At 46.3% G+C, this 24,778-nt stretch overlaps 1 protein-coding gene across 3 annotated transcripts in view; it reads left to right on the forward strand.

The window, feature by feature from the left end:
• Nucleotides 1–24,778, forward strand: part of usp33 (ubiquitin specific peptidase 33) — an 81,058-nt gene that overhangs the window by 42,256 nt on the left and 14,024 nt on the right. For all 3 annotated transcript variants that reach the window (XM_029706066.1, XM_029706068.1, XM_029706067.1), the window contains exons 14-20: nt 1,744–1,848; nt 1,971–2,016; nt 2,119–2,299; nt 3,767–3,893; nt 23,454–23,623; nt 23,810–23,891; nt 24,074–24,182. In XM_029706066.1, coding sequence (XP_029561926.1) covers nt 1,744–1,848; nt 1,971–2,016; nt 2,119–2,299; nt 3,767–3,893; nt 23,454–23,623; nt 23,810–23,891; nt 24,074–24,182 — 820 coding nt within the window. The remainder of the gene's footprint in view (nt 1–1,743; nt 1,849–1,970; nt 2,017–2,118; nt 2,300–3,766; nt 3,894–23,453; nt 23,624–23,809; nt 23,892–24,073; nt 24,183–24,778) is intronic.

Consider the following 24,778-nt stretch of genomic DNA (forward strand, 5'->3'; position numbering starts at 1 on the left):
GGAGGGTTTTACCCACGTCCAACCTGTTCCCAGGAGCTGGATAAAGATCCATGGAGAAAGAGGGGAATGTCCGTTCACTGTTCTACTGCTCGCAAATGTCATAATCAATATTACTGATCCGATTTGCACTCGTCCAGAAATAGCTGATGAAATTCAGCCGTGTATGTTGTCACCATAGACGGTGAACCAGTTTTAATACGTTTTTATTTTTTTGATTTATTTTTTTGATTTAAAGATCATTAAATTATTGTAAACCAACAATTATATTTTTTTCTAAATAGGATGGGGTCAGGAACATAAATCCCATCTCAGGATCCTGGGGTCAGGAACATAAATCCCATCTCAGGATCCTGGGGTCAGGAACATAAATCCCATCTCAGGATCCTGGGGTCAGGAACATAAATCCCATCTCAGGATCCTGGGGTCAGGAACATAAATCCCATCTCTCGTTCCATGAGGTTAAGGCTGTGTCCACACGTTGGCCTAAGGGCTTTGGCAAGAGGCATGGATGTTCGTCCTGTTCACTGAATATAGTTTATTAAATGGTATTCAATAACCTTACAATAGGCCTCGCATATAACAACCATGTAGCCAACTAAATGTTTTTGGGAAATATTAGTTTATACACATTCGCATTTAGAAAATGCACTGCATGTTCAAGCCAAGGACAATTGGACATTGCCCAAAACATTATAATAAGATTAGCCTACCATCGCCTGATATGGCCTGTTAGTGACTTTACCATGTGAAAGGTAAACAAATGGATCAGGCTAATAGACTAGCACAGGAGGTTGGTGTCACTTTAATTAGGGAGGACGGGCTCATGGTAATGGCTGGAGCGGAATCAGTGGAATGGTATCAAATACATCAAACGCATTGGTTTGATGCCGTTCCACGAACTCCGTTCCAGACATTTTGATGAGCCGTTCTCCCCTCGGCATCCTCCACTGTGTAGTCCAGGCTACAAACGGGTTCAGCACCAAGGACAGCGATCAGAATCCCCCGCTATATGACAGTTGGGTCCAACAGATGAAAGTGTACAAGGATAAAGGGGAAAACAATAAGCAGTCTCTCTCTATTGTAATAACTTGATATTCCACGACAGACTTCCTACAGTCACTCTGACACCTTTCATTCAGTGGGCATCTCACATAGGCCTAATAAGTCCACACTTTTCACAGAAAGCTGTAAGGACAGAAATAATGTCCAATGTAAAGAAAAACATGGGAATGTCTGACTGTTTTGCTGCTCGTGATCTTTTGAAGTAAACATTGTTTATAGACTACTGATTTAGGCTCCCGAGTGGCGCAGCGGTCTAAGGCACTGCATCTCAGTGCTAGAGGCGTCACTACAGACCCTGGTTCGATTCCAGGCTGTATCACAACCGGCCGTGATTTGGATTCCTGTAGGGCGGCGCACAATTGACCCAGCGTCGTCCGGGTTTGGCCGGGGAAACTATCATTTATAAATAAGAATTTGTTCTTAACTGACTTGCCTAGTTAAATAAAGGTTAAATTAAAATACTGTGCGCCTCCACTAAATAATTGGATAGGGGTTGACGTGTGGGGGTTATAGTTCATAGGGGTCAACTGTTTTTCCTGAGCGTGTGACTCGACCAGAAGAATACCGATATTCCTTGGTTAAAACCGATTTAAAACACATTGTTTAGTAAGTTCTGTCAGTGAGTTGTGTTTAGTCTATTCTGTTCATGGTTAAACTGTGATTTATGTCCTTGTGTTGCAGCTGGTTCTGGGGTCCTGTGGTGACTCTACAGGACTGTCTGGCTGCCTTCTTTGCCCGGGACGAGCTGAAAGGAGACAACATGTACAGCTGTGAGAAATGCAAGAAGTGAGTCCCTCACAACTCTGACTTTTTTAAAAAGGAGATTTTAAATTATGTTAGATGACGGAAGTGAAACTTCTACATGAATAAAGACTGTGTGTGCTTTTAAAAAAAAAAAATTCTCCTAGATTACGGAACGGAGTGAAATTCTGTAAAGTTCAGAGTGTACCAGAGGTGAGTGCTCCACGGGGTCAAAAAAAGCCAACAAGTTATGTCACAACTACTACTAAACCAGGCAGCACAGTTGAATATATAATGATTTGTCATCCCCTCCAGATCCTGTGTATCCACCTGAAGCGGTTTAGACACGAGCTGATGTTCTCCACTAAGATCGGGACTCACGTCTCCTTCCCATTGGAGGGCCTGGACCTGCAGCCCTTCCTGGCCAAGGATAGCTCCGCCCACACCACCTCCTACAACCTGCTGTCCGTCATCTGTCACCATGGCACCGCCAGCAGTGAGTGTTCCATCCGGGCCACTGGCCAAGCCCCCTCTACGATGGGAGGATGCTAGAGCTTTCAGATAGGAATGTAGGATAGATATGGTAATGATGTAGAATAATAATGTGTAGGATAGATATGGTAATGATGTAGAATAGATATGTGTAGAGTAGATATGGTAATGTGTAGAATAGATATGGTAATGATGTAGAATAATAATGTGTAGGATAGATATGGTAATGTGTAAAAATGTAAAAAAGGTAATTAAAAAAATGTATCACTCTGCATTGTTGGGAAGGGTCTGTAAGTAAGCATATCACTGTTGGTGATTTACCTGGTTACAAAGAATGTTGCAAAGCACATTTTTATTTGATTTACTTTTTACCTTCTCCAACCAACTCTCTGGCTACTTCCCAATTATCTCTCCTTCCTCCTTAAGTGTGCACTTGTTCACTTTCCTTTCACTGATTTGAAAGGAAATTATTGTTATAAGAAATATGGTGGAAACTCCCACTAGTGATGTAGTGGCTTCCTTTCCTCTTTACCATAGCCACTGCCCAAGCCTGAAGCGGGGTTGTTTGGTCGCATACAGTCCACACTCAAGGTTTCCAAACAGCCAAACATTCAATGTGATCCAGGGATATGGTGCAACACAAATGTTTATTCTTCTTATATCTAACAGGAAAATGAATATCCAATCAACTTAAAACATAGGTTACTTGATATGGAAAATACACAATATGACCTGTCTGTATGTCTGTATGTCTGTATGTCTGTATGGTCAAAAAACTATACCGCTCCCGCGTCTAGCAAGGACTCCTCCCCCCAAAGGCCCAACTTCCTGCTTTTATCCTAACACACTTACTGCAGTACAATGAATGGGCAAGAGGGGGGGACAAAACTAAGTTACACTAACAACAAGTGAATACATCTCAATCAGGTAAATATAAATCATAAAGGTACGTACCTAATATTTCATCATATACATTCATATTTACACAAATATACATGGAGCTCTGAATGTTCTGTCTTTTATACAAATATGTCCAAATCGGCTCTAACAAGTGACAAGCTCATGCCTCCACCAATCCAAATAGCCTACTGTAGGAATGACCTGTTCTTCTCCCCCAGGTGGTCACTACATAGCCTACTGTAGTAATGACCTGTCCTCCTCCTTCCCCCCAGGTGGTCACTACATAGCCTACTGTAGTAATGACCTGTTCTTCTCCCCCAGGTGGTCACTACATAGCCTACTGTAGGAATGACCTGTCCTCCTCCTTCCCCCAGGTGGTCACTACATAGCCTACTGTAGTAATGACCTGTCCTCCTCCTTCCCCCAGGTGGTCACTACATAGCCTACTGTAGTAATGACCTGTTCTTCTCCCCCAGGTGGTCACTACATAGCCTACTGTAGTAATGACCTGTTCTCCCCCAGGTGGTCACTACATAGCCTACTGTAGTAATGACCTGTTCTTCTCCCCCAGGTGGTCACTACATAGCCTACTGTAGGAATGACCTGAACAACCTCTGGTATGAGTTTGACGACCAGAGCGTCACCGAGGTGTCAGAATCCTGCGTCCAGAATGCTGAGGCCTACGTTCTGTTCTACAAGTAAGATACAAAACCATAGAATTACATTTGTCATTTATAGGCAAAACCATAGAATTACATAGTCATTTAATAGGATCTCTGTGCACAAAGCAACACAGCACAACCACCAACCCAAGAGGGAATCCATGACGTAATGATGCCCTGTGGGGTGACTTCCTGTTTACAGACATCAACAACATTCTAATCTGCCAAGATTTGAGCCCTCCCTTGAAGCAGTGTTACAGATTATAATTTATACTAAATCCTCCCTTGAAGCAGTGTTACAGATGATAATTTACACTAAATCCTCCCTTGAAGCAGTGTTACAGATGATCATTTACACTAAATCCTCCTTTGAAGCAGTGTTACAGATTATAATTTACACTGAACAAAAATATAAACATTTTAAAAGGTTTTACTTAAATTACAGTTAACATAAGGAAATCGAGCCCTAATCTATGAATTATACATGACTGGGAATACAGATATCTGTTGGTCACAGATACTTTAGAAAAGGTGTTATTTTAGATTCTGAACTAAATGGTAAATCACACATTAGGAATGTGACCAAAATAGCTTTTAACCACCTGAGGAACATTTGCCAAGGTGCATCCCTTTCTCTCTCGGGCTGATACAGAGAGACTCATCCATGCTTTTATTATACGCAGGCTTGACTACTGTAATGCTCTCCTGTCTGGTCTACGCAAGAAAGCCATTGGTCAACTGCAAAACATACAGAATGCTGCAGGGTACTGACCAAGACCAGACAGAGAACACATTACACTGGTTTTAAGGTCTCTGCATTGACTGCCTGTCAGTTTTACAATTAATTTTAAGATTATTCTGTTGGTTTTTAAATCAATCCATGATTGTACACCTCAATACATGTCAGACATGTTTTTAAGTTATGTACCCAGTAGATTTACGTCATTTAGTGGGTAGGTCCCTCAGGTCCTCTGGCACTGGCCTTTTAACTATCCCAAAGCCTAGGACCAAGTGGCATGGAGAGACAGCCTTTAGTTATTATGCCCCCAGCCTTTAGTTACTATGCCCCCAGCCTTTAGTTACTATGCCCCCAGCCTTTAGTTACTATGCCCCCAGCCTTTAGTTACTATGCCCCCAGCCTTTAGTTACTATGGGCCCCCAGCCTTTAGTTACTGCCCCCAGCCTTTAGTTACTATGCCCCCAGCCTTTAGTTACTATGCCCCCAGTCTTTAGTTACTATGCCCCCAGCCTTTAGTTACTATGCCCCCAGCCTTTAGTTACTATGCCCCCAGCCTTTAGTTACTATGCCCCCAGCCTTTAGTTACTATGCCCCCAGCCTTTAGTTACTATGCCCCCAGCCTTTAGTTACTATGGCCCAGCCTTAGTTACTATGCCCCCAGCCTTAGTTACTATGCCCCCAGCCTTAGTTACTATGCCCCCAGCCTTAGTTACTATGCCCCCAGCCTTAGTTACTATGCCCCCGGCCTTAGTTACTATGCCCCCAGCCTTAGTTACTATGCCCCCAGCCTTAGTTACTATGCCCCCAGCCTTAGTTACTATGCCCCCAGCCTTAGTTACTATGCCCCCAGCCTTAGTTACTATGCCCCCAGCCTTAGTTACTATGCCCCCAGCCTTAGTTACTATGCCCCCAGCCTTTAGTTACTATGCCCCCAGCCTTTAGTTACTATGCCCCCAGCCTTTAGTTACTATGCCCCCAGCCTTTAGTTACTATGCCCCCAGCCTTTAGTTACTATGCCCCCAGCCTTTAGTTACTATGCCCCCAGCCTTTAGTTACTATGCCCCCAGCCTTTAGTTACTATGCCCCCAGCCTTTAGTTACTATGCCCCCAGCCTTTAGTTACTATGCCCCCAGCCTTTAGTTACTATGCCCCCAGCCGTTAGTTACTATGCCCCCAGCCGTTAGTTACTATGCCCCCAGCCGTTAGTTACTATGCCCCCAGCCGTTAGTTACTATGCCCCCAGCCGTTAGTTACTATGCCCCCAGCCGTTAGTTACTATGCCCCCAGCCGTTAGTTACTATGCCCCCAGCCTTTAGTTACTATGCCCCCAGCCTTTAGTTACTATGCCCCCAGCCTTTAGTTACTATGCCCCCAGCCTTTAGTTACTATGGGCCCCGGCCTTTAGTTACTATGCCCCCCCCTGTCTTTAGTTACTATGCCCCCCCCTGTCTTTAGTTACTATGCCCCCCCCTGTCTTTAGTTACTATGCCCCCCCCTGTCTTTAGTTATTATGCCCCCCCAGCCTTTAGTTACTATGCCCCCCCCAGCCTTTAGTTACTATGCCCCCCCCAGCCTTTAGTTACTATGTCCCCCCCCAGTCTTTAGTTACTATGTCCCCCCCAGTCTTTAGTTATTATGCCCCCAGCCTCTAGTTACTATGCCCCCCCCAGCCTTTAGTTACTATGCCCCCCCCAGCCTTTAGTTACTATGCCCCAAGTCTTTAGTTACTATGGCCCCAGCCTTTAGTTACTATGCCCCCAGCTTTTAGTTATTATGCCCCCAGACTTTAGTTACTATGCCCCCAGACTTTAGTTACTATGCCCCCAGACTTTAGTTACTATGCCCCCAGACTTTAGTTACTATGCCCCCAGACTTTAGTTACTATGCCCCCAGACTTTAGTTACTATGCCCCCAGCCTTTAGTTACTATGCCCCCAGCCTTTAGTTACTATGCCCCCAGCCTTTAGTTACTATGCCCCCAGCCTTTAGTTACTATGCCCCCCAGCCTTTAGTTACTATGCCCCCAGCCTTTAGTTATTATGGCCCCAGCCTTTAGTTACTATGGCCCCCCCAGCCTTTAATTACTATGCCCCCAGCCTTTAGTTACTATGCCCCCAGACTTTAGTTACTATGCCCCCAGCCTTTAGTTACTATGCCCCCAGCCTTTAGTTACTATGCCCCCAGCCTTTAGTTACTATGCCCCCAGCCTTTAGTTACTATGCCCCCAGCTTTTAGTTACTATGCCCCCCCAGTCTTTAGTTACTATGCCCCCCCAGCCTTTAGTTACTATGCCCCCAGTCTTTAGTTACTATGCCCCCAGTCTTTAGTTACTATGCCCCCAGTCTTTAGTTACTATGCCCCAGTCTTTAGTTACTATGCCCCCAGTCTTTAGTTACTATGCCCCCAGTCTTTAGTTACTATGCCCCCAGTCTTTAGTTACTATGCCCCCAGTCTTTAGTTACTATGCCCCCAGCCTTTAGTTACTATGCCCCCAGCCTTTAGTTACTATGCCCCCAGCCTTTAGTTACTATGCCCCCAGCCTTTAGTTACTATGCCCCCAGCCTTTAGTTACTATGCCCCCAGCCTTTAGTTACTATGCCCCCAGCCTTTAGTTACTATGCCCCCAGCCTTTAGTTACTATGCCCCCAGCCTTTAGTTACTATGCCCCCCAGCCTTTAGTTACTATGGGCCCCCAGCCTTTAGTTACTATGGGCCCCCAGCCTTTAGTTACTATGGGCCCCCAGCCTTTAGTTACTATGCCCCCAGCCTTTAGTTACTATGCCCCCAGCCTTTAGTTACTATGCCCCCAGCCTTTAGTTACTATGCCCCCAGCCGTTAGTTACTATGCCCCCAGCCGTTAGTTACTATGCCCCCAGCCGTTAGTTACTATGCCCCCAGCCGTTAGTTACTATGCCCCCAGCCTTTAGTTACTATGCCCCCAGCCTTTAGTTACTATGCCCCCAGCCTTTAGTTACTATGCCCCAGCCTTTAGTTACTATGCCCCCAGCCTTTAGTTACTATGCCCCCAGCCTTTAGTTACTATGCCCCCAGCCTTTAGTTACTATGCCCCCAGCCTTTAGTTACTATGCCCCCAGCCTTTAGTTACTATGCCCCCAGCCTTTAGTTACTATGCCCCCCCCCCTGTCTTTAGTTACTATGCCCCCCCCTGTCTTTAGTTACTATGCCCCCCCCTGTCTTTAGTTACTATGCCCCCCCCCTGTCTTTAGTTACTATGCCCCCCCCTGTCTTTAGTTACTATGCCCCCCCCCTGTCTTTAGTTACTATGCCCCCCCCTGTCTTTAGTTACTATGCCCCCCCCTGTCTTTAGTTATTATGCCCCCCCCTGTCTTTAGTTACTATGCCCCCCCCAGCCTTTAGTTACTATGCCCCCCCCAGCCTTTAGTTACTATGCCCCCCCAGCCTTTAGTTACTATGCCCCCCCAGCCTTTAGTTACTATGCCCCCCCAGCCTTTAGTTACTATGCCCCCCCAGTCTTTAGTTACTATGTCCCCCCCAGTCTTTAGTTATTATGCCCCCAGCCTCTAGTTACTATGACCCCCCCAGCCTTTAGTTACTATGCCCCCCCCAGCCTTTAGTTACTATGCCCCCCCCAGCCTTTAGTTACTATGCCCCCAGCCTTTAGTTACTATGCCCCCAGCCTTTAGTTACTATGCCCCAAGTCTTTAGTTACTATGGCCCCAGCCTTTAGTTACTATGCCCCCAGCTTTTAGTTATTATGCCCCCAGCTTTTAGTTATTATGCCCCCAGACTTTAGTTACTATGCCCCCAGACTTTAGTTACTATGCCCCCAGACTTTAGTTACTATGCCCCCAGACTTTAGTTACTATGCCCCCAGACTTTAGTTACTATGCCCCCAGCCTTTAGTTACTATGCCCCCAGCCTTTAGTTACTATGCCCCCAGCCTTAGTTACTATGCCCCCAGCCTTTAGTTACTATGCCCCCAGCCTTTAGTTACTATGCCCCCAGCCTTTAGTTACTATGCCCCCAGCCTTTAGTTACTATGCCCCCAGCCTTTAGTTACTATGCCCCCAGCCTTAGTTACTATGCCCCCAGCCTTTAGTTACTATGCCCCCAGCCTTTAGTTACTATGCCCCCAGCCTTTAGTTACTATGGCCCCAGCCTTTAGTTTCTATGGCCCCCCCCAGCCTTTAATTACTATGCCCCCAGCCTTTAGTTACTATGCCCCCAGCCTTTAGTTACTATGCCCCAAGTCTTTAGTTACTATGCCCCCAGCTTTTAGTTATTATGCCCCCAGCTTTTAGTTATTATGCCCCCAGACTTTAGTTACTATGCCCCCAGCCTTTAGTTATTATGGCCCCAGCCTTTAGTTACTATGGCCCCCCCAGCCTTTAATTACTATGCCCCCAGCCTTTAGTTACTATGCCCCCAGCCTTTAGTTACTATGCCCCCAGCCTTTAGTTACTATGCCCCCCCCCCCCAGTCTTTAGTTACTATGCCCCCCCAGTCTTTAGTTACTATGCCCCCCCCCAGTCTTTAGTTACTATGCCCCCCCCCAGTCTTTAGTTACTATGCCCCCAGCCTTTAGTTACTATGGGCCCCCAGCCTTTAGTTACTATGGGCCCCCAGCCTTAGTTACTATGGGCCCCCAGCCTTTAGTTACTATGGGCCCCCAGCCTTTAGTTACTATGGGCCCCCAGCCTTTAGTTACTATGGGCCCCCAGCCTTTAGTTACTATGGGCCCCCAGCCTTTAGTTACTATGGGCCCCCAGCCTTTAGTTACTATGGGCCCCCAGCCTTTAGTTACTATGGGCCCCCAGCCTTTAGTTACTATGGGCCCCCAGCCTTTAGTTACTATGGGCCCCCAGCCTTTAGTTACTATGGGCCCCCAGCCTTTAGTTACTATGGCCCCCCCAGCCTTTAGTTACTATGGCCCCCCCAGCCTTTAGTTACTATGGCCCCCCCAGCCTTTAGTTACTATGGCCCCCCCCAGCCTTTAGTTACTATGGCCCCCCCAGCCTTTAGTTACTATGGCCCCCCCAGCCTTTAGTTACTATGGCCCCCCCAGCCTTTAGTTACTATGGCCCCCCAGCCTTTAGTTATTATGCCCCCAGCTTTTAGTTACTATGGCCCCCCAGCCTTTAGTTACTATGCCCCCAGCCTTTAGGTACTATGCCCCCAGCCTTTAGTTACTATGCCCCCAGCCTTTAGTTACTATGCCCCCAGCCTTTAGTTACTATGCCCCCAGCCTTTAGTTACTATGCCCCCAGCCTTTAGTTACTATGCCCCCAGCCTTTAGTTACTATGCCCCCAGCCTTTAGTTACTATGCCCCCAGCCTTTAGTTACTATGGGCCCAGCCTTTAGTTATTATGGCCCCAGCCTTTAGTTACTATGGCCCCCCCAGCCTTTAATTACTATGCCCCCAGCCTTTAGTTACTATGCCCCCAGCCTTTAGTTACTATGCCCCCAGCCTTTAATTACTATGCCCCCAGCCTTTAGTTACTATGCCCCCAGCCTTTAGTTACTATGCCCCCAGCCTTTAGTTACTATGCCCCCCGCCTTTAGTTACTATGCCCCCCCCCCAGTCTTTAGTTACTATGCCCCCCCAGTCTTTAGTTACTATGCCCCCCCCCCAGTCTTTAGTTACTATGCCCCCAGTCTTTAGTTACTATGCCCCCAGCCTTTAGTTACTATGGGCCCCCAGCCTTTAGTTACTATGGGCCCCCAGCCTTTAGTTACTATGGGCCCCCAGCCTTTAGTTACTATGGGCCCCCAGCCTTTAGTTACTATGGGCCCCCAGCCTTTAGTTACTATGGGCCCCCAGCCTTTAGTTACTATGGGCCCCCAGCCTTTAGTTACTATGGGCCCCCAGCCTTTAGTTACTATGGGCCCCCAGCCTTTAGTTACTATGGGCCCCCAGCCTTTAGTTACTATGGGCCCCCAGCCTTTAGTTACTATGGCCCCCCCAGCCTTTAGTTACTATGGCCCCCCCAGCCTTTAGTTACTATGGCCCCCCCAGCCTTTAGTTACTATGGCCCCCCCAGCCTTTAGTTACTATGGCCCCCCCAGCCTTTAGTTACTATGGCCCCCCCCAGCCTTTAGTTATTATGCCCCCAGCTTTTAGTTACTATGGCCCCCCCAGCCTTTAGTTATTATGCCCCCAGCCTTTAGTTACTATGCCCCCAGCCTTTAGTTACTATGCCCCCAGCCTTTAGTTACTATGGCCACCCAGCCTTTAGTTACTATGCCCCCAGCCTTTAGTTACTATGCCCCCAGCCTTTAGTTACTATGCCCCAGCCTTTAGTTACTATGCCCCCAGCCTTTAGTTACTATGCCCCCAGCCTTTAGTTACTATGCCCCCAGCCTTTAGTTACTATGCCCCCAGCCTTTAGTTACTATGCCCCCAGCCTTTAGTTACTATGCCCCCCCCCCCAGCCTTTAGTTACTATGCCCCCCCCCAGCCTTTAGTTACTATGCCCCCCCCCAGTCTTTAGTTACTATGCCCCCCCAGTCTTTAGTTACTATGCCCCCCCCAGTCTTTAGTTACTATGCCCCCCCCAGTCTTTAGTTACTATGCCCCCCCAGTCTTTAGTTACTATGCCCCCCCCAGTCTTTAGTTACTATGGGCCCCCAGCCTTTAGTTACTATGGGCCCCCAGCCTTTAGTTACTATGGGCCCCCAGCCTTTAGTTACTATGGCCCCCCCCCAGCCTTTAGTTACTATGCCCCCCCCCAGCCTTTAGTTACTATGGGCCCCCAGCCTTTAGTTACTATGGGCTCCCCAGCCTTTAGTTACTATGCCCCCAGCCTTCAGTTACTATGCCCCCAGCCTTTAGTTACTATGCCCCCAGCTTTTAGTTATTATGCCCCCAGCCTTTAGTTACTATGCCCCCAGCTTTTAGTTACTATGCCCCCAGCCTTTAGTTACTATGCCCCCAGCCTTTAGTTACTATGCCCCCAGCCTTTAGTTACTATGCCCCCAGCCTTTAGTTACTATGCCCCCAGCCTTTAGTTACTATGCCCCCAGCCTTAGTTACTATGCCCCCAGCCTTTAGTTACTATGGGCCCCAGCCTTTAGTTATTATGGCCCCAGCCTTTAGTTACTATGGCCCCCCCAGCCTTTAATTACTATGCCCCAGCCTTTAGTACTATGCCCCCAGCCTTTAGTTACTATGCCCCCAGCCTTTAGTTACTATGCCCCCAGCCTTTAGTTACTATGCCCCCAGCCTTTAGTTACTATGCCCCCCCAGCCTTTAGTTACTATGCCCCCCCCCAGCCTTTAGTTACTATGCCCCCCCCAGCCTTTAGTTACTATGCCCCCCCCAGCCTTTAGTTACTATGCCCCCCCCAGCCTTTAGTTACTATGCCCCCCCCCCAGCCTTTAGTTACTATGCCCCCCCCCCAGTCTTTAGTTACTATGCCCCCCCCAGTCTTTAGTTACTATGCCCCCCCCCAGTCTTTAGTTACTATGCCCCCCAGTCTTTAGTTACTATGCCCCAGTCTTTAGTTACTATGCCCCCAGTCTTTAGTTACTATGCCCCCATCCTTTAGTTACTATGCCCCCAGCCTTTAGTTACTATGCCCCCAGCCTTTAGTTACTATGGCCCCCCAGCCTTTAGTTACTATGGGCCCCCAGCCTTTAGTTACTATGGGCCCCCAGCCTTTAGTTACTATGGGCCCCCAGCCTTTAGTTACTATGGGCCCCCAGCCTTTAGTTACTATGGGCCCCCAGCCTTTAGTTACTATGGGCCCCCAGCCTTTAGTTACTATGGGCCCCCAGCCTTTAGTTACTATGGGCCCCCAGCCTTTAGTTACTATGGGCCCCCAGCCTTTAGTTACTATGGGCCCCAGCCTTTAGTTACTATGGGCCCCCAGCCTTTAGTTACTATGGGCCCCCAGCCTTTAGTTACTATGGGCCCCCAGCCTTTAGTTACTATGGGCCCCCAGCCTTTAGTTACTATGGCCCCCCCAGCCTTTAGTTACTATGGCCCCCCCAGCCTTTAGTTACTATGGCCCCCCAGCCTTTAGTTATTATGCCCCCAGCTTTTAGTTACTATGCCCCCAGCCTTTAGTTACTATGCCCCCAGCCTTTAGTTATTATGCCCCCAGCCTTTAGTTACTATGCCCCCAGCCTTTAGTTACTATGCCCCCAGCCTTTAGTTACTATGCCCCCAGCCTTTAGTTACTATGCCCCCAGCCTTTAGTTACTATGGGCCCCCAGCCTTTAGTTACTATGGGCACCCAGCCTTTAGTTACTATGCCCCCAGCCTTTAGTTACTATGGCCCCAGCCTTTAGTTACTATGGCCCCAGCCTTTAGTTACTATTCCCCCAGCCTTTAGTTACTATGCCCCCAGCCTTTAGTTACTATGCCCCCAGCCTTTAGTTACTATGCCCCCAGCCTTTAGTTACTATGCCCCCCCAGCCTTTAGTTACTATGCCCCCCCCAGCCTTTAGTTACTATGCCCCCCCAGCCTTTAGTTACTATGCCCCCCCCAGCCTTTAGTTACTATGCCCCCCCCAGCCTTTAGTTACTATGCCCCCCCAGCCTTTAGTTACTATGCCCCCCCCCCCAGCCTTTAGTTACTATGCCCCCCCCCCCAGCCTTTAGTTACTATGCCCCTCCCCCCAGTCTTTAGTTACTATGCCCCCCCCAGTCTTTAGTTACTATGCCCCCCCAGTCTTTAGTTACTATGCCCCCAGCCTTTAGTTACTATGCCCCCAGCCTTTAGTTACTATGGGCCCCCAGCCTTTAGTTACTATGGGCCCCCAGCCTTTAGTTACTATGCCCCCCCCAGCCTTTAGTTACTATGCCCCCCCCAGCCTTTAGTTACTATGCCCCCCCCAGCCTTTAGTTACTATGCCCCCAGCCTTTAGTTACTATGGGCCCAGCCTTTAGTTACTATTGGCCCCCAGCCTTTAGTTACTATGGGCCCCCAGCCTTTAGTTACTATGGGCCCCCAGCCTTTAGTTACTATGGGCCCCCAGCCTTTAGTTACTATGGGCCCCCAGCCTTTAGTTACTATGGGCCCCCAGCCTTTAGTTACTATGGGCCCCCAGCCTTTAGTTACTATGGGCCCCCAGCCTTTAGTTACTATGGGCCCCCAGCCTTTAGTTACTATGGGCCCCCAGCCTTTAGTTACTATGGGCCCCCAGCCTTTAGTTACTATGGGCCCCCAGCCTTTAGTTACTATGCCCCTAGCCTTTAGTTACTATGGGCCCAGCCTTTAGTTACTATGGCCCCCCCAGCCTTTAGTTACTATGGGCCCAGCCTTTAGTTACTATGGCCCCCCCAGCCTTTATTTACTATGGCCCCCCCCAGCCTTTAGTTACTATGGCCCCCCCAGCCTTTAGTTACTATGCCCCCCCCCAGCCTTTAGTTACTATGCCCCCCCCAGTCTTTAGTTACTATGCCCCCCCAGTCTTTAGTTACTATGCCCCCCCCAGTCTTTAGTTACTATGGCCCCAGCCTTTAGTTACTATGGGCCCCCAGCCTTTAGTTACTATGGGCCCCCAGTCTTTAGTTACTATGCCCCCCCAGCCTTTAGTTACTATGCCCCCAGCCTTTAGTTACTATGGGCCCCCAGCCTTTAGTTACTATGGGCCCCCAGCCTTTAGTTACTATGGGCCCCCAGCCTTTAGTTACTATGCCCCCAGCCTTTAGTTACTATGCCCCCAGCCTTTAGTTACTATGGGCCCCCAGCCTTTAGTTACTATGCCCCAGCCTTTAGTTACTATGCCCCCAGCCTTTAGTTACTATGCCCCCAGACTTTAGTTACTATGGGCCCCAGCCTTTAGTTACTATGCCCCCCTGTCTTTAGTTACTATGCCCCCCCTGTCTTTAGTTATTATGCCCCCCCAGCCTTTAGTTACTATGCCCCCCCCAGCCTTTAGTTACTATGCCCCCCCCAGCCTTTAGTTACTATGCCCCCCCCAGCCTTTAGTTACTATGCCCCCCCAGCCTTTAGTTACTATGTCCCCCCCTAGTCTTTAGTTACTATGCCCCCAACTTTTAGTTACTATGCCCCAAGTCTTTAGTTACTATGGCCCCAGCCTTTAGTTACTATGCCCCCAGCTTTTAGTTACTATGCCCCCAGCCTCTAGTTACTATGCCCCCCCCAGCCTTTAGTTACTATGCCCCCCCAGCCTTTAGTTACTATGCCCCCCCCCAGCCTTTAGTTACTATGCCCCCCCCCAGCCTTTAGTTACTATTCCCCCCCCAGCCTTTAGTTACTCTGCCCCCCCCAGCCTTTAGTTACTATGCCCCCCCAGCCTTTAGTTACTATGCCCCCCAGTCTTTAGTTATTATGCCCCCAGCCTCTAGTTACTATGCCCCCCCATCCTTTAGTTACTATGCCCCCCCCAGACTTTAGTTACTATGCCCCCCCCAGCCTTTAGTTACTATGCCCCCCCCCAGCCTTTAGTTACTATGCCCCCCCCAGCCTTTAGTTACTATGCCCCCCCAGCCTTTAGTTACTATGCCCCCCCCAGCCTTTAGTTACTATGCCCCCAGCCTTTAGTTACTATGCCCCCAGCCTTTAGTTACTATGCCCCAAGTCTTTAGTTACTATGGCCCCAGCCTTTAGTTACTATGGCCCCAGCCTTTAGTTACTATGCCCCCAGCCTTTAGTTACTATGGGCCCAGCCTTTAGTTACTATGGGCCCAGCCTTTAGTTACTATGGCCCCAGCCTTTAGTTACTATGGCCCCCCCAGCCTTTAGTTACTATGCCCCCAGCCTTTAGTTACTATGGCCCCCCAGCCTTTAGTTATTATGCCCCCAGCCTTTAGTTACTATGCCCCCAGCCTTTAGTTACTATGCCCCCAGCCTTTAGTTACTATGCCCCCAGCCTTTAGTTACTATGCCCCCAGCCTTTAGTTACTATGCCCCCCCCAGCCTTTAGTTACTATGCCCCCCCCAGCCTTTAGTTACTATGCCCCCCCCAGCCTTTAGTTACTATGCCCCCCCCCCAGCCTTTAGTTACTATGCCCCCCCCCAGTCTTTAGTTACTATGCCCCCCCCCCAGTCTTTAGTTACTATGCCCCCCCCAGTCTTTAGTTACTATGCCCCCCCCCAGTCTTTAGTTACTATGCCCCCCCCCAGTCTTTAGTTACTATGCCCCCCCCAGTCTTTAGTTACTATGCCCCCCCCCAGTCTTTAGTTACTATGCCCCCCCCCCAGTCTTTAGTTACTATGCCCCCAGCCTTTAGTTACTATGCCCCAAGCCTTTAGTTACTATGCCCCCAGCCTTTAGTTACTATGCCCCCAGCCTTTAGTTACATACATGAAGGGACGTCGCGTGCGCCATCCTTATGGTTAGTGAGAAAGTCCATGTTGCAAATGTACGCTCCCTTACTAGACGTCCGACCACGTCCAATAAATCCGCGGACGGCGTCGGGCCGCTCACGGGGGCCGGATCTTCCAGGAAGTCATCGAACGGAGTCTCTCGGACCTTCGGTTTCCGTTTAATTAAATTTTCAAATTTTGGTCATTTCCTTGCAGTCCCGGATTATTCCACGAGAGGGCGTATGGAATCATATTGCAAATGTAACATATATCACCAATCGCGACACGGCTTTTTCTCCTAAACGGAAGATAATTCGAAGACGAAACTCGGTCTGCGTGGGTTTGGCATAATGGGCAGTTGGCCCCGAACAGGATGGAGTCGAGGCCTCGACGCTTTTCGAGTTAAGGCTATTTTTCTGGGATTGAAAGTCAAAGAGGAAAATAGAGTGCTGATTTGACCGCTTCACATCAAACTACATGAGCCTACGGTGTCAGGAGAAAAGGAACCATGCATTTACCAATGTTCATTTCAGAGAAATTGTACAATGACACATTGGTGATATTCAACAACAAGAGGTTTTTTTTTCAAAAAAGTTACATATCCAGTTGCAGCGTGTTCAGATGAGTCCGTTAAGGCAGGTTTCGGAGCTCTGCGAGATTTCTGTGATTTTCTGAAACAACACACACTTGTTCAATCCTCTGTAAATAAGTCAGTTCTTAAGAGAAACACTTAAAACTCAATATTCTATAAGAGCCTAACGTTCAGATTCCTGTGTCAACCAGAAATGCCTTATAATGGTGTCATAGGGGCTGTTTTGAAGGGTTAAAAAGGTCAGATCTTTCCACAACTTCATATGTGTGACTAGGCAACCCTCATGAACTGTAAATCAGTCATTTATCCCATCAGATGTCAAAGAAAAGCTCTCTCAAACACACACACAGCAAGGACGGAGTGACACAGTGCGGTGCTTAAAGACACAAAGAGCCTGCAATGGCATTACCATTATCTCTAGGCTGAGACGAGTTCAATGAGACGCCCCGCTTGACCGTAGCTTGCTCGGTATGAGCGCAGCGACCGTGAGAAAACTAGGCCCAAAATGAGGCCTGCACCAATATGTCAAGTGCTTATGGGTGACAGTGAGAGAACCATTAGGGTTAGAAGCACAATTCAACCTCAGGAGCGTTCCTGAGGTCCTCCCGATCTGTGCAAGCCTAACCTTGACCCTGTGGCATTAACCCTTCACAGTGAAAAGAAGGTGTTTAGATCAAACTGTGTGCAATGACTTCTCTCCCCATAGGAATACATTGACAATTCTCCTAAATTCAACCTGAAGTCTATGTGGGTTATGAATGCCTTATGAACCTGTCTTCTATAACAATCCATCAGGCTACTGTGAGGTCTACCTGTGTCGATTCTAAGGTTCCTGGAGCAACCGGAAAATGTTAAAATCACCCTAGAGCTATTGTCATATAAGCAACCTGCAGATAGTGAAAATCACGCAACTCAACCATCTGTCATTCAGTCAATTCTTAAGGTAGAGACTTCATATTCAGGATTCTGTTTATGTCTACCCCAAAGACAACGTGTGTGAAGCAAGAGCTTCCTGTGACAACCGGAAGTGGTTAAAAACAGCCAAGAGCTATTGTCATATGGTCAACCTGCATATAGTGAAAATCACGCAACTCAACCATCTGTTATTCAGTCAATTCTTAAGGTAGAGACTTCATATTCAGGATTCTGTTTATGTCTAACCCAAAGACAACGTGTGTTGAGTAAGAGCTTCCTGTGACAACCGGAAGTGGTTAAAAACAGCCAAGAGCTATTGTCATATAACCTGCACATGGTGAAAATCACGCAACTCAACCCTATGTCATCCAGCCAATTCTTTAGGTAGAGACTTCATATTGAGGATTCTGTATATGCCTACCCCAAAGACAACGTGTGTCTATTCTTTTTGCAAAAAAAACAAAAACACACACACACAATTTGGCCATAGGGACATAGTGTGGGGCTTAGAGTCTTATACCACCTTCAATAGTTACTTTCGTTCAAACGATTCAAGAACCGTCAGACCTAGAGCTCCGAAATTTTAGAAACCTATTCTAGAGCTCAAGTCGATAGTGCACGGTGATTTATGGGGCTCTAGAAGGTTCTCTGACCGAGAAACCGCCTCGTACATTTGCAATATTTTCAATTCATTTTGAATATCACGGACATGGCGACATGTACAAATGTCCCAGAGTCGCAAGACTAGGTGCATTGAAACCGCCTCGGCCCATAGAGATGGACCCCAATGTCTCTGTCCGATAGCTCATTCAGGGACCCCGTAGTAACGCCCTGAAAAAGTGGATTTTCAGCACCAATTAAGGCCATTGCTCGGGCACCGAATGACCTATCAAGCCGAAACTTGGGATTCGGGGTCGCCTCACATAGGCCTACACATAATGTCAGAGCTGGACCCGCAGCTATAACGTAACTATGTGTTTTATGTTTTTTTATGGTTAAAATTGAAAGCACTGTGAATTATGGGCCTTCTATGACATATGTGATAGTTGGCTTCTATACGAGTTGGAAAAAGTTGATTTTGTGTCAGATGCTATCAGTTTGGTGTCAGAATGACATCTAATTGACTGATGGACGCTGACTGCTGTGTGACGAGCAATGGAGAGGAACCACAGTCACTGCCCGGCCATCCCGAGTTCATCAGGCCAGTCAATTATGCATTTCTGCAGTATTTTTGAGCATGCCTAAATTTGTGATGCTAAATGCCCATTAAATCATATTGCAAACGTAACGCGCTATATTGCAAACGTAACGTGCATTTGCAATATGATTCAACAGCAGAAAATATCACCAAAGTTGACATGATGAAATCAACACAATGAGCGACAGAGAGGAACCACAGTCACTGCGCGGCCATCCCCAGTTCATCGGGACAGTTAATTTTGAATTTCTGCAGTGTTTTTGAGCATGCCAAATTCGTGATGTTGAGGCCCATTGAATCATATTGCAAATGCGCATCCGTGGACATGGTGACCCGAAATGGGTTACCAGGAGTAATTTTTTAGAATGGTTTTAAATGCCTTTAGGGTGGTGCAAGGGGTGCACGGTTGGGTAGTGAGCACCTTCCATCAGTGCCCATCCAGTATGTGGCGCCCCTAGTCATTTTGGACATTTTTCAAAAAAATCTCTAAAAAACGACAATCCCACTTCTCTCATGTCACCATCAAGCCATGGAGAGGAACCACAGTCACTGCCCGGCCATCCCCAGTTCATCGGGACAGTCAATTATGCATTTCTGCAGTGGTTTTGAGCATGCCACATTTGTGATGCTAAATGCCCATTGAATCATATTGCAAACGTAACATGGAATATTGCAAATGTAACGCGCATTTGCAACATGATTCAACAGCAAAAAATATCACCAAAAGTGACATGATGAAATCAACACAACGAGCGATGGAGAGGAACCAGGAGCGTTCCTGAGGTCCTCCCGATCTTTGCAAGCCAACCTTGACCCTGTGGCATTAACCCTTCACAGTGAAAAGAAGGTGTTTAGATCAAACTGTGTGCAATGACTTCTCTCCCCATAGGAACACATAGACTATTCTCCAAAATTCAACCTGAAGCCTATGTGGGTTATGAATGCCTTATGAACCTGTCTTCTACAACAATCCATCAGGCTACTGTGAGGTCTACCTGTGTTGATTCTAAGGTTCCTGTGACAACCGGAAGTGGTTAAAATCACCCAAGAGCTATTGTCATATTACGTGCTCATAGTGAAAATCACGCAACTCAACCATCTGTTTCTCAGTCAATTCTTAAGGTAGAGACTTCTTATTCAGGATTCTGTTTATGTCTACCCCAAAGACAACGTGTGTGAAGCAAGAGCTTCCTGTGACAACCGGAATTGGTTAAAAACACCCAAGAGCTATTGTCATATGGTCAACCTGCAGATAGTGAAAATCACGCAACTCAACCATCTGTTATTCAGTCAATTCTTAAGGTAGAGACTTCATATTCAGGATTCTGTATATGTCTACCCCAAAGACAACGTGTGTGAAGCAAGAGCTTCCTGTGACAACCGGAAGTTGTTAAAAACAGCAAAGAGCTATTGTCATATAACCTGCATATAGTGAAAATCACGCAACTCAACCCTATGTCATCCAGCCAATTCTTTAGGTAGAGACTTCATATTGAGGATTCTGTATATGCCTACCCCAAAGACAACGTGTGTCTATTCTTTTTGCAAAAAAAACAAAAACACACACACACAATTTGGCCATAGGGACATAGTGTGGGGCTTAGAGTCTTATACCACCTTCAATAGTTACTTTCGTTCAAACGATTCAAGAACCGTCAGACCTAGAGCTCCGAAATTTTAGAAACCTATTCTAGAGCTCAAGTCGATAGTGCACGGTGATTTATGGGGCTCTAGAAGGTTCTCTGACCGAGAAACCGCCTCGTACATTTGCAATATTTTCAATTCATTTTGAATATCACGGACATGGCGACATGTACAAATGTCCCAGAGTCGCAAGACTAGGTGCATTGAAACCGCCTCGGCCCATAGAGATGGACCCCAATGTCTCTGTCCGATAGCTCATTCAGGGACCCCGTAGTAACGCCCTGAAAAAGTGGATTTTCAGCACCAATTAAGGCCATTGCTCGGGCACCGAATGACCTATCGAGCCGAAACTTGGGATTCGGGGTCGCCTCACATAGGCCTACACATAATGTCAGAGCTGGACCCGCAGCTATAACGTAACTATGTGTTTTATGTTTTTTTTATGGTTAAAATTGAAAGCACTGTGAATTATGGGCCTTCTCTGACATATGTGATAGTTGGCTTCTATACGAGTTGGAAAAAGTGGATTTGGTGTCAGATGCTATCAGTTTGGTGTCAAAATGACATCTAATTGACTGATGGACGCTGACTGCTGGGTGACGAGCAATGGAGAGGAACCACAGTCACTGCCCGGCCATCCCGAGTTCATCGAGCCAGTCAATAATGCATTTCTGCAGTATTTTTGAGCATGCCTAAATTTGTGATGCTAAATGCCCATTGAATCATATTGCAAACGTAACGCGCAATATTGCAAATGTAACGCGCATTTGCAATATGATTCAACAGCAAAAAATATCACCAAAGTTGACATGATGAAATCAACACAACGAGCGATGGAGAGGAACCACAGTCACTGCACGGCCATCCCGAGATCATCGGGCCAGTCAATTATGCATTCTGAGCATGTCAAATTCGTTAAAAATGTTAAAAGCAACAGAGTCCCACTTCTCCCTCATCATACATGACAAGTAGACCATCTGCGTTGATTCATGGCTTAACATAGGGATATATATCATTTGGGCAGTATAAATGCCATTTGGACCATGGTTCACTGACTTTTGGGTTTGGAAACCGACTTCCTATGATCGTACATGGCAAACGGACAAACATACTGATTTGGCACATTCAATACTTTCATACATGTATAATTGACAAAAAAAGAATTGGACATTTCATTTGCACATTTCTAATGGCATTTGGCAAAAAATATAAATATGTCACTTTTGACTTCCTATGAAATCATATTCCAAATGCACAAAACATATGCCTTATGCACAAGCAAAAACAACCCAAAAAATTATGTCAATAAAATATGTCAAAAGTATGTCCATACAGCTCTTATACATGTGTAATTGACATAAAAATCCAAAAAAAATTGAAAAACGGTCCAGAAACCACTTTTTAAGGGTTGAAAAGTTTTCAAAAAATGTCATTTTTTCAAAATTTGACTCTTGGGACTTGAATTTTGTTACATTTGCAATATGAAAATTCACTGCGGAGAGCTCTAGCTATCTTTTGGATATTTGCTGTAATTTGGCACATGCAATACTTCCACAAGTGACAAAAAAAAGCATTGGATATGTCATTTTGCAAAAAAAATGAAAAAAAAAATGTCACTTTTTTCCTATGAAATCATATTCAAAATGCACAAAACATATGCCTTGTGCACAAGCAAAAGCAACCCAAAAAACGACATCAATAAAAAACGTCAGAAGCATGTTCATACAGCTCTTATACATGTGTAATTGACATGACAATCGAAAAAAATTCGAAAAACGGTCCAGAAACCACTTTTTTACAAGGTGCTAAGTTTTCAAAAAAAAAATAATTTTATCAAAATCTGAGACTTGGGTAAGAATTGGGTATCATTTGCTGTATGAAAATCCAAGGTGGAGCACGCTCGCCATCTAAAGGAAATTTGGGGTGTTACAATTGGCAATTGCCATCGGAAAATTGCCATATGATTGGCCCGGAGATGGGCCGCTTTGGGTGGTCTTTGCAATCGTGTGTATGATTCGTGCTATGCCAATATGTTGCCATGTTATTTTGTCCAAATCAGGGGGGTATTCCCTTACTATGCCCCCAGCCGTTAGTTACTATGCCCCCAGCCTTTAGTTACTATGCCCCCAGCCTTTAGTTACTATGCCCCCAGCCTCTAGTTATTATGCCCCCAGCCTCTGGAATAACCTGCCAGAGAACCTGAGGGGGACTTAAACTGTGGACATATTTAAAATAGATCTTAAAACACATATTTTTAGCTTTGCTTTTCCTCAGGGTGATTTTTAGTAATTAAGTCATTCTTTCCGGTTTTTTTTATCAGTTTGTCTAGTAAATTTCAGATTTTTATTTGTTTTATTTATTTTTTCCTGTAAAGCACATTGCGTTGTAGTCCATGTCTGAAATATGCTGTATAAATAAAGCTTGATTTGATGGCGGTGGATGAATGACACGAGAATGGGGCCTCAGGATCTCGTCACGGTGTCTCTCTGTGCGTTTTTTTAAATTGCCATCGATAAAATGCAATTGTGTTTGTCGTCCGTAGCTTATTCCTGCCCCATACCATAACCCAACCGTGGGGCACTCTGTTCACAACATTAACATCAGTAAACCGTTCGCCCCACACCACGCTACACACACTGTCTGCCTGGTACAGTTGAAACCGGGCTTCTACTGTGAAGGGCACACTTCTCCAACGTGCCAGTGGCCATCAAAGGTGAGCATTTGCCCACTGAAGTTGGACGTACTACCAAATTATCTAAAATGACGTAGGAGGCGGCTTATGGTAGAGAAATTTAACATTAAATTCTCTGGCAACAGCTTTGGTGGAGATTTATGCAGTCAACATGCAAATTGCACGCTCCCTCAACTTGACACATCTGTGGCGTTGTGTTGCGTGACAAAACTGCACAGTTTAGTGGCCTTTTATTGTCCCCAGCACAAGGTGCACCTGTGTAATGATCATACTGTTTGATATGCCACACCTGTCTTGGTAAAGGAGAAATGCTCACTAACAGAGGATATAAACTAATTTGTGCACAAAATTAGAGAGAAATAAGCTTTTCGTGCGTATGAAACATTTCTGGGATATTTTATTTCAGCTCATGAAACATGAGACCAACACTTTACATGTTGCGTTTATATTTTTGTTCAATATAATTGTTTCCTGTAAGAAAGGAAGTTGCCATCCTGTGATACAGACCCTGATTAGTGCCAATCTTAGCGTTAATGATTGTGTTTTCCGTTCCAGGAAGAGCAACGAGGAGGCGCAGAAGGAGAGGAGGAGGGTGACGGGTCTACTGAACGTGACGGAGCCCAGTCTGCTACAGTTCTACGTCTCCAGACAGTGGCTCAACAAGTTCAAGACCTTCGCTGAGCCTGGGCCTATCTCCAACGACAACTTTCTCTGTTCACATGGAGGTGTGGCGATCGCTCAATCTGTCAATCAATCAATCGATCGATCGATCGATCGATCGACCGATCGATCGATGGCTTGTACTAGTCCGAGTCATTTCATCAATAGAAGATGAGAGAAATGGAAGTGTTATTGACTAAATGAAGCTCATAATGACGTGTTTATAGTGTTTTTAAATGTTGTGTTACCAGGTGTGCCGCCTGCCAAAGCAGCGTTTATTGATGATCTGGTAGTGATGCTGCCTCAGAACGTGTGGGACCACCTCTACAGCAGGTAGATATTCTAATGAAGAGATAATGTCTTAAAGCAGGTAGATATTCTAATGAAGAGATAATGCTCTAACCGCTACAGCAGGTAAACACCCATTAGAGATGCAGTATATAATTACGCCCAAGAGGCTGAAGTCTGTGGTCACTGGTCAGGTGTGTTAGTAAGCTGTGGATTGGTCTGTTCAGGTATGGAGGCGGGCCTGCTGTCAACCACCTGTATGTGTGTCACACGTGCCAGACGGAGATTGAGAAGTTGGAGAAGAGACGCAGGACTGAGTTGGACATGTTTGTCCGGGTAAGGAGTAATGACCTCTAACCTACAGTTGAAGTCGGGAAGTTTACATACACTTAGGTTGGAGTCATTAAAACTCGTTTTTCAACCACTCCACAAATTTCTTGTTAACAAACTATAGTTTTGGCAAGTTGGTTAGGACATCTACTTTGTGCATGACACAACAATTGTTTACATACAGAATATTTCACTTATAATTCACTGTGTCACAATTCCAGTGGGTCAGAAGTTTACATACACTAAGTTGACTGTGCCTTTAAACAGCTTGGAAAATTCCAGAAAATGATGTCATGGCTTTAGAAGCTTCTGATAGGCTAATTGACATCATTTGAGTCAATTGGAAGTGTACCTGTGGATGTATTTCAAGGCCTACCTTCAAACTCGGTGCCTCTTTGCTTGACATCATGGGAAAATCAAAAGAAATCAGCCAAGACCTCAGAAAAAAAAAACTGAGTTTAAATGTATTTGGCTAAGGTGTATGTAAACTTCCGACTTCAACTGTATGTTTGCAGTTTAAACATCCAATAACGTTAAATCAATGGAGAACGGTGCACAAATTCCGATTCAACTTCCCAGGATTACCTGCTTATTCCCTCCCT

This window comes from Salmo trutta, chromosome 21 (genome assembly GCF_901001165.1).
Source record: "Salmo trutta chromosome 21, fSalTru1.1, whole genome shotgun sequence".
NCBI classification, from domain to species: domain Eukaryota; kingdom Metazoa; phylum Chordata; class Actinopteri; order Salmoniformes; family Salmonidae; genus Salmo; species Salmo trutta.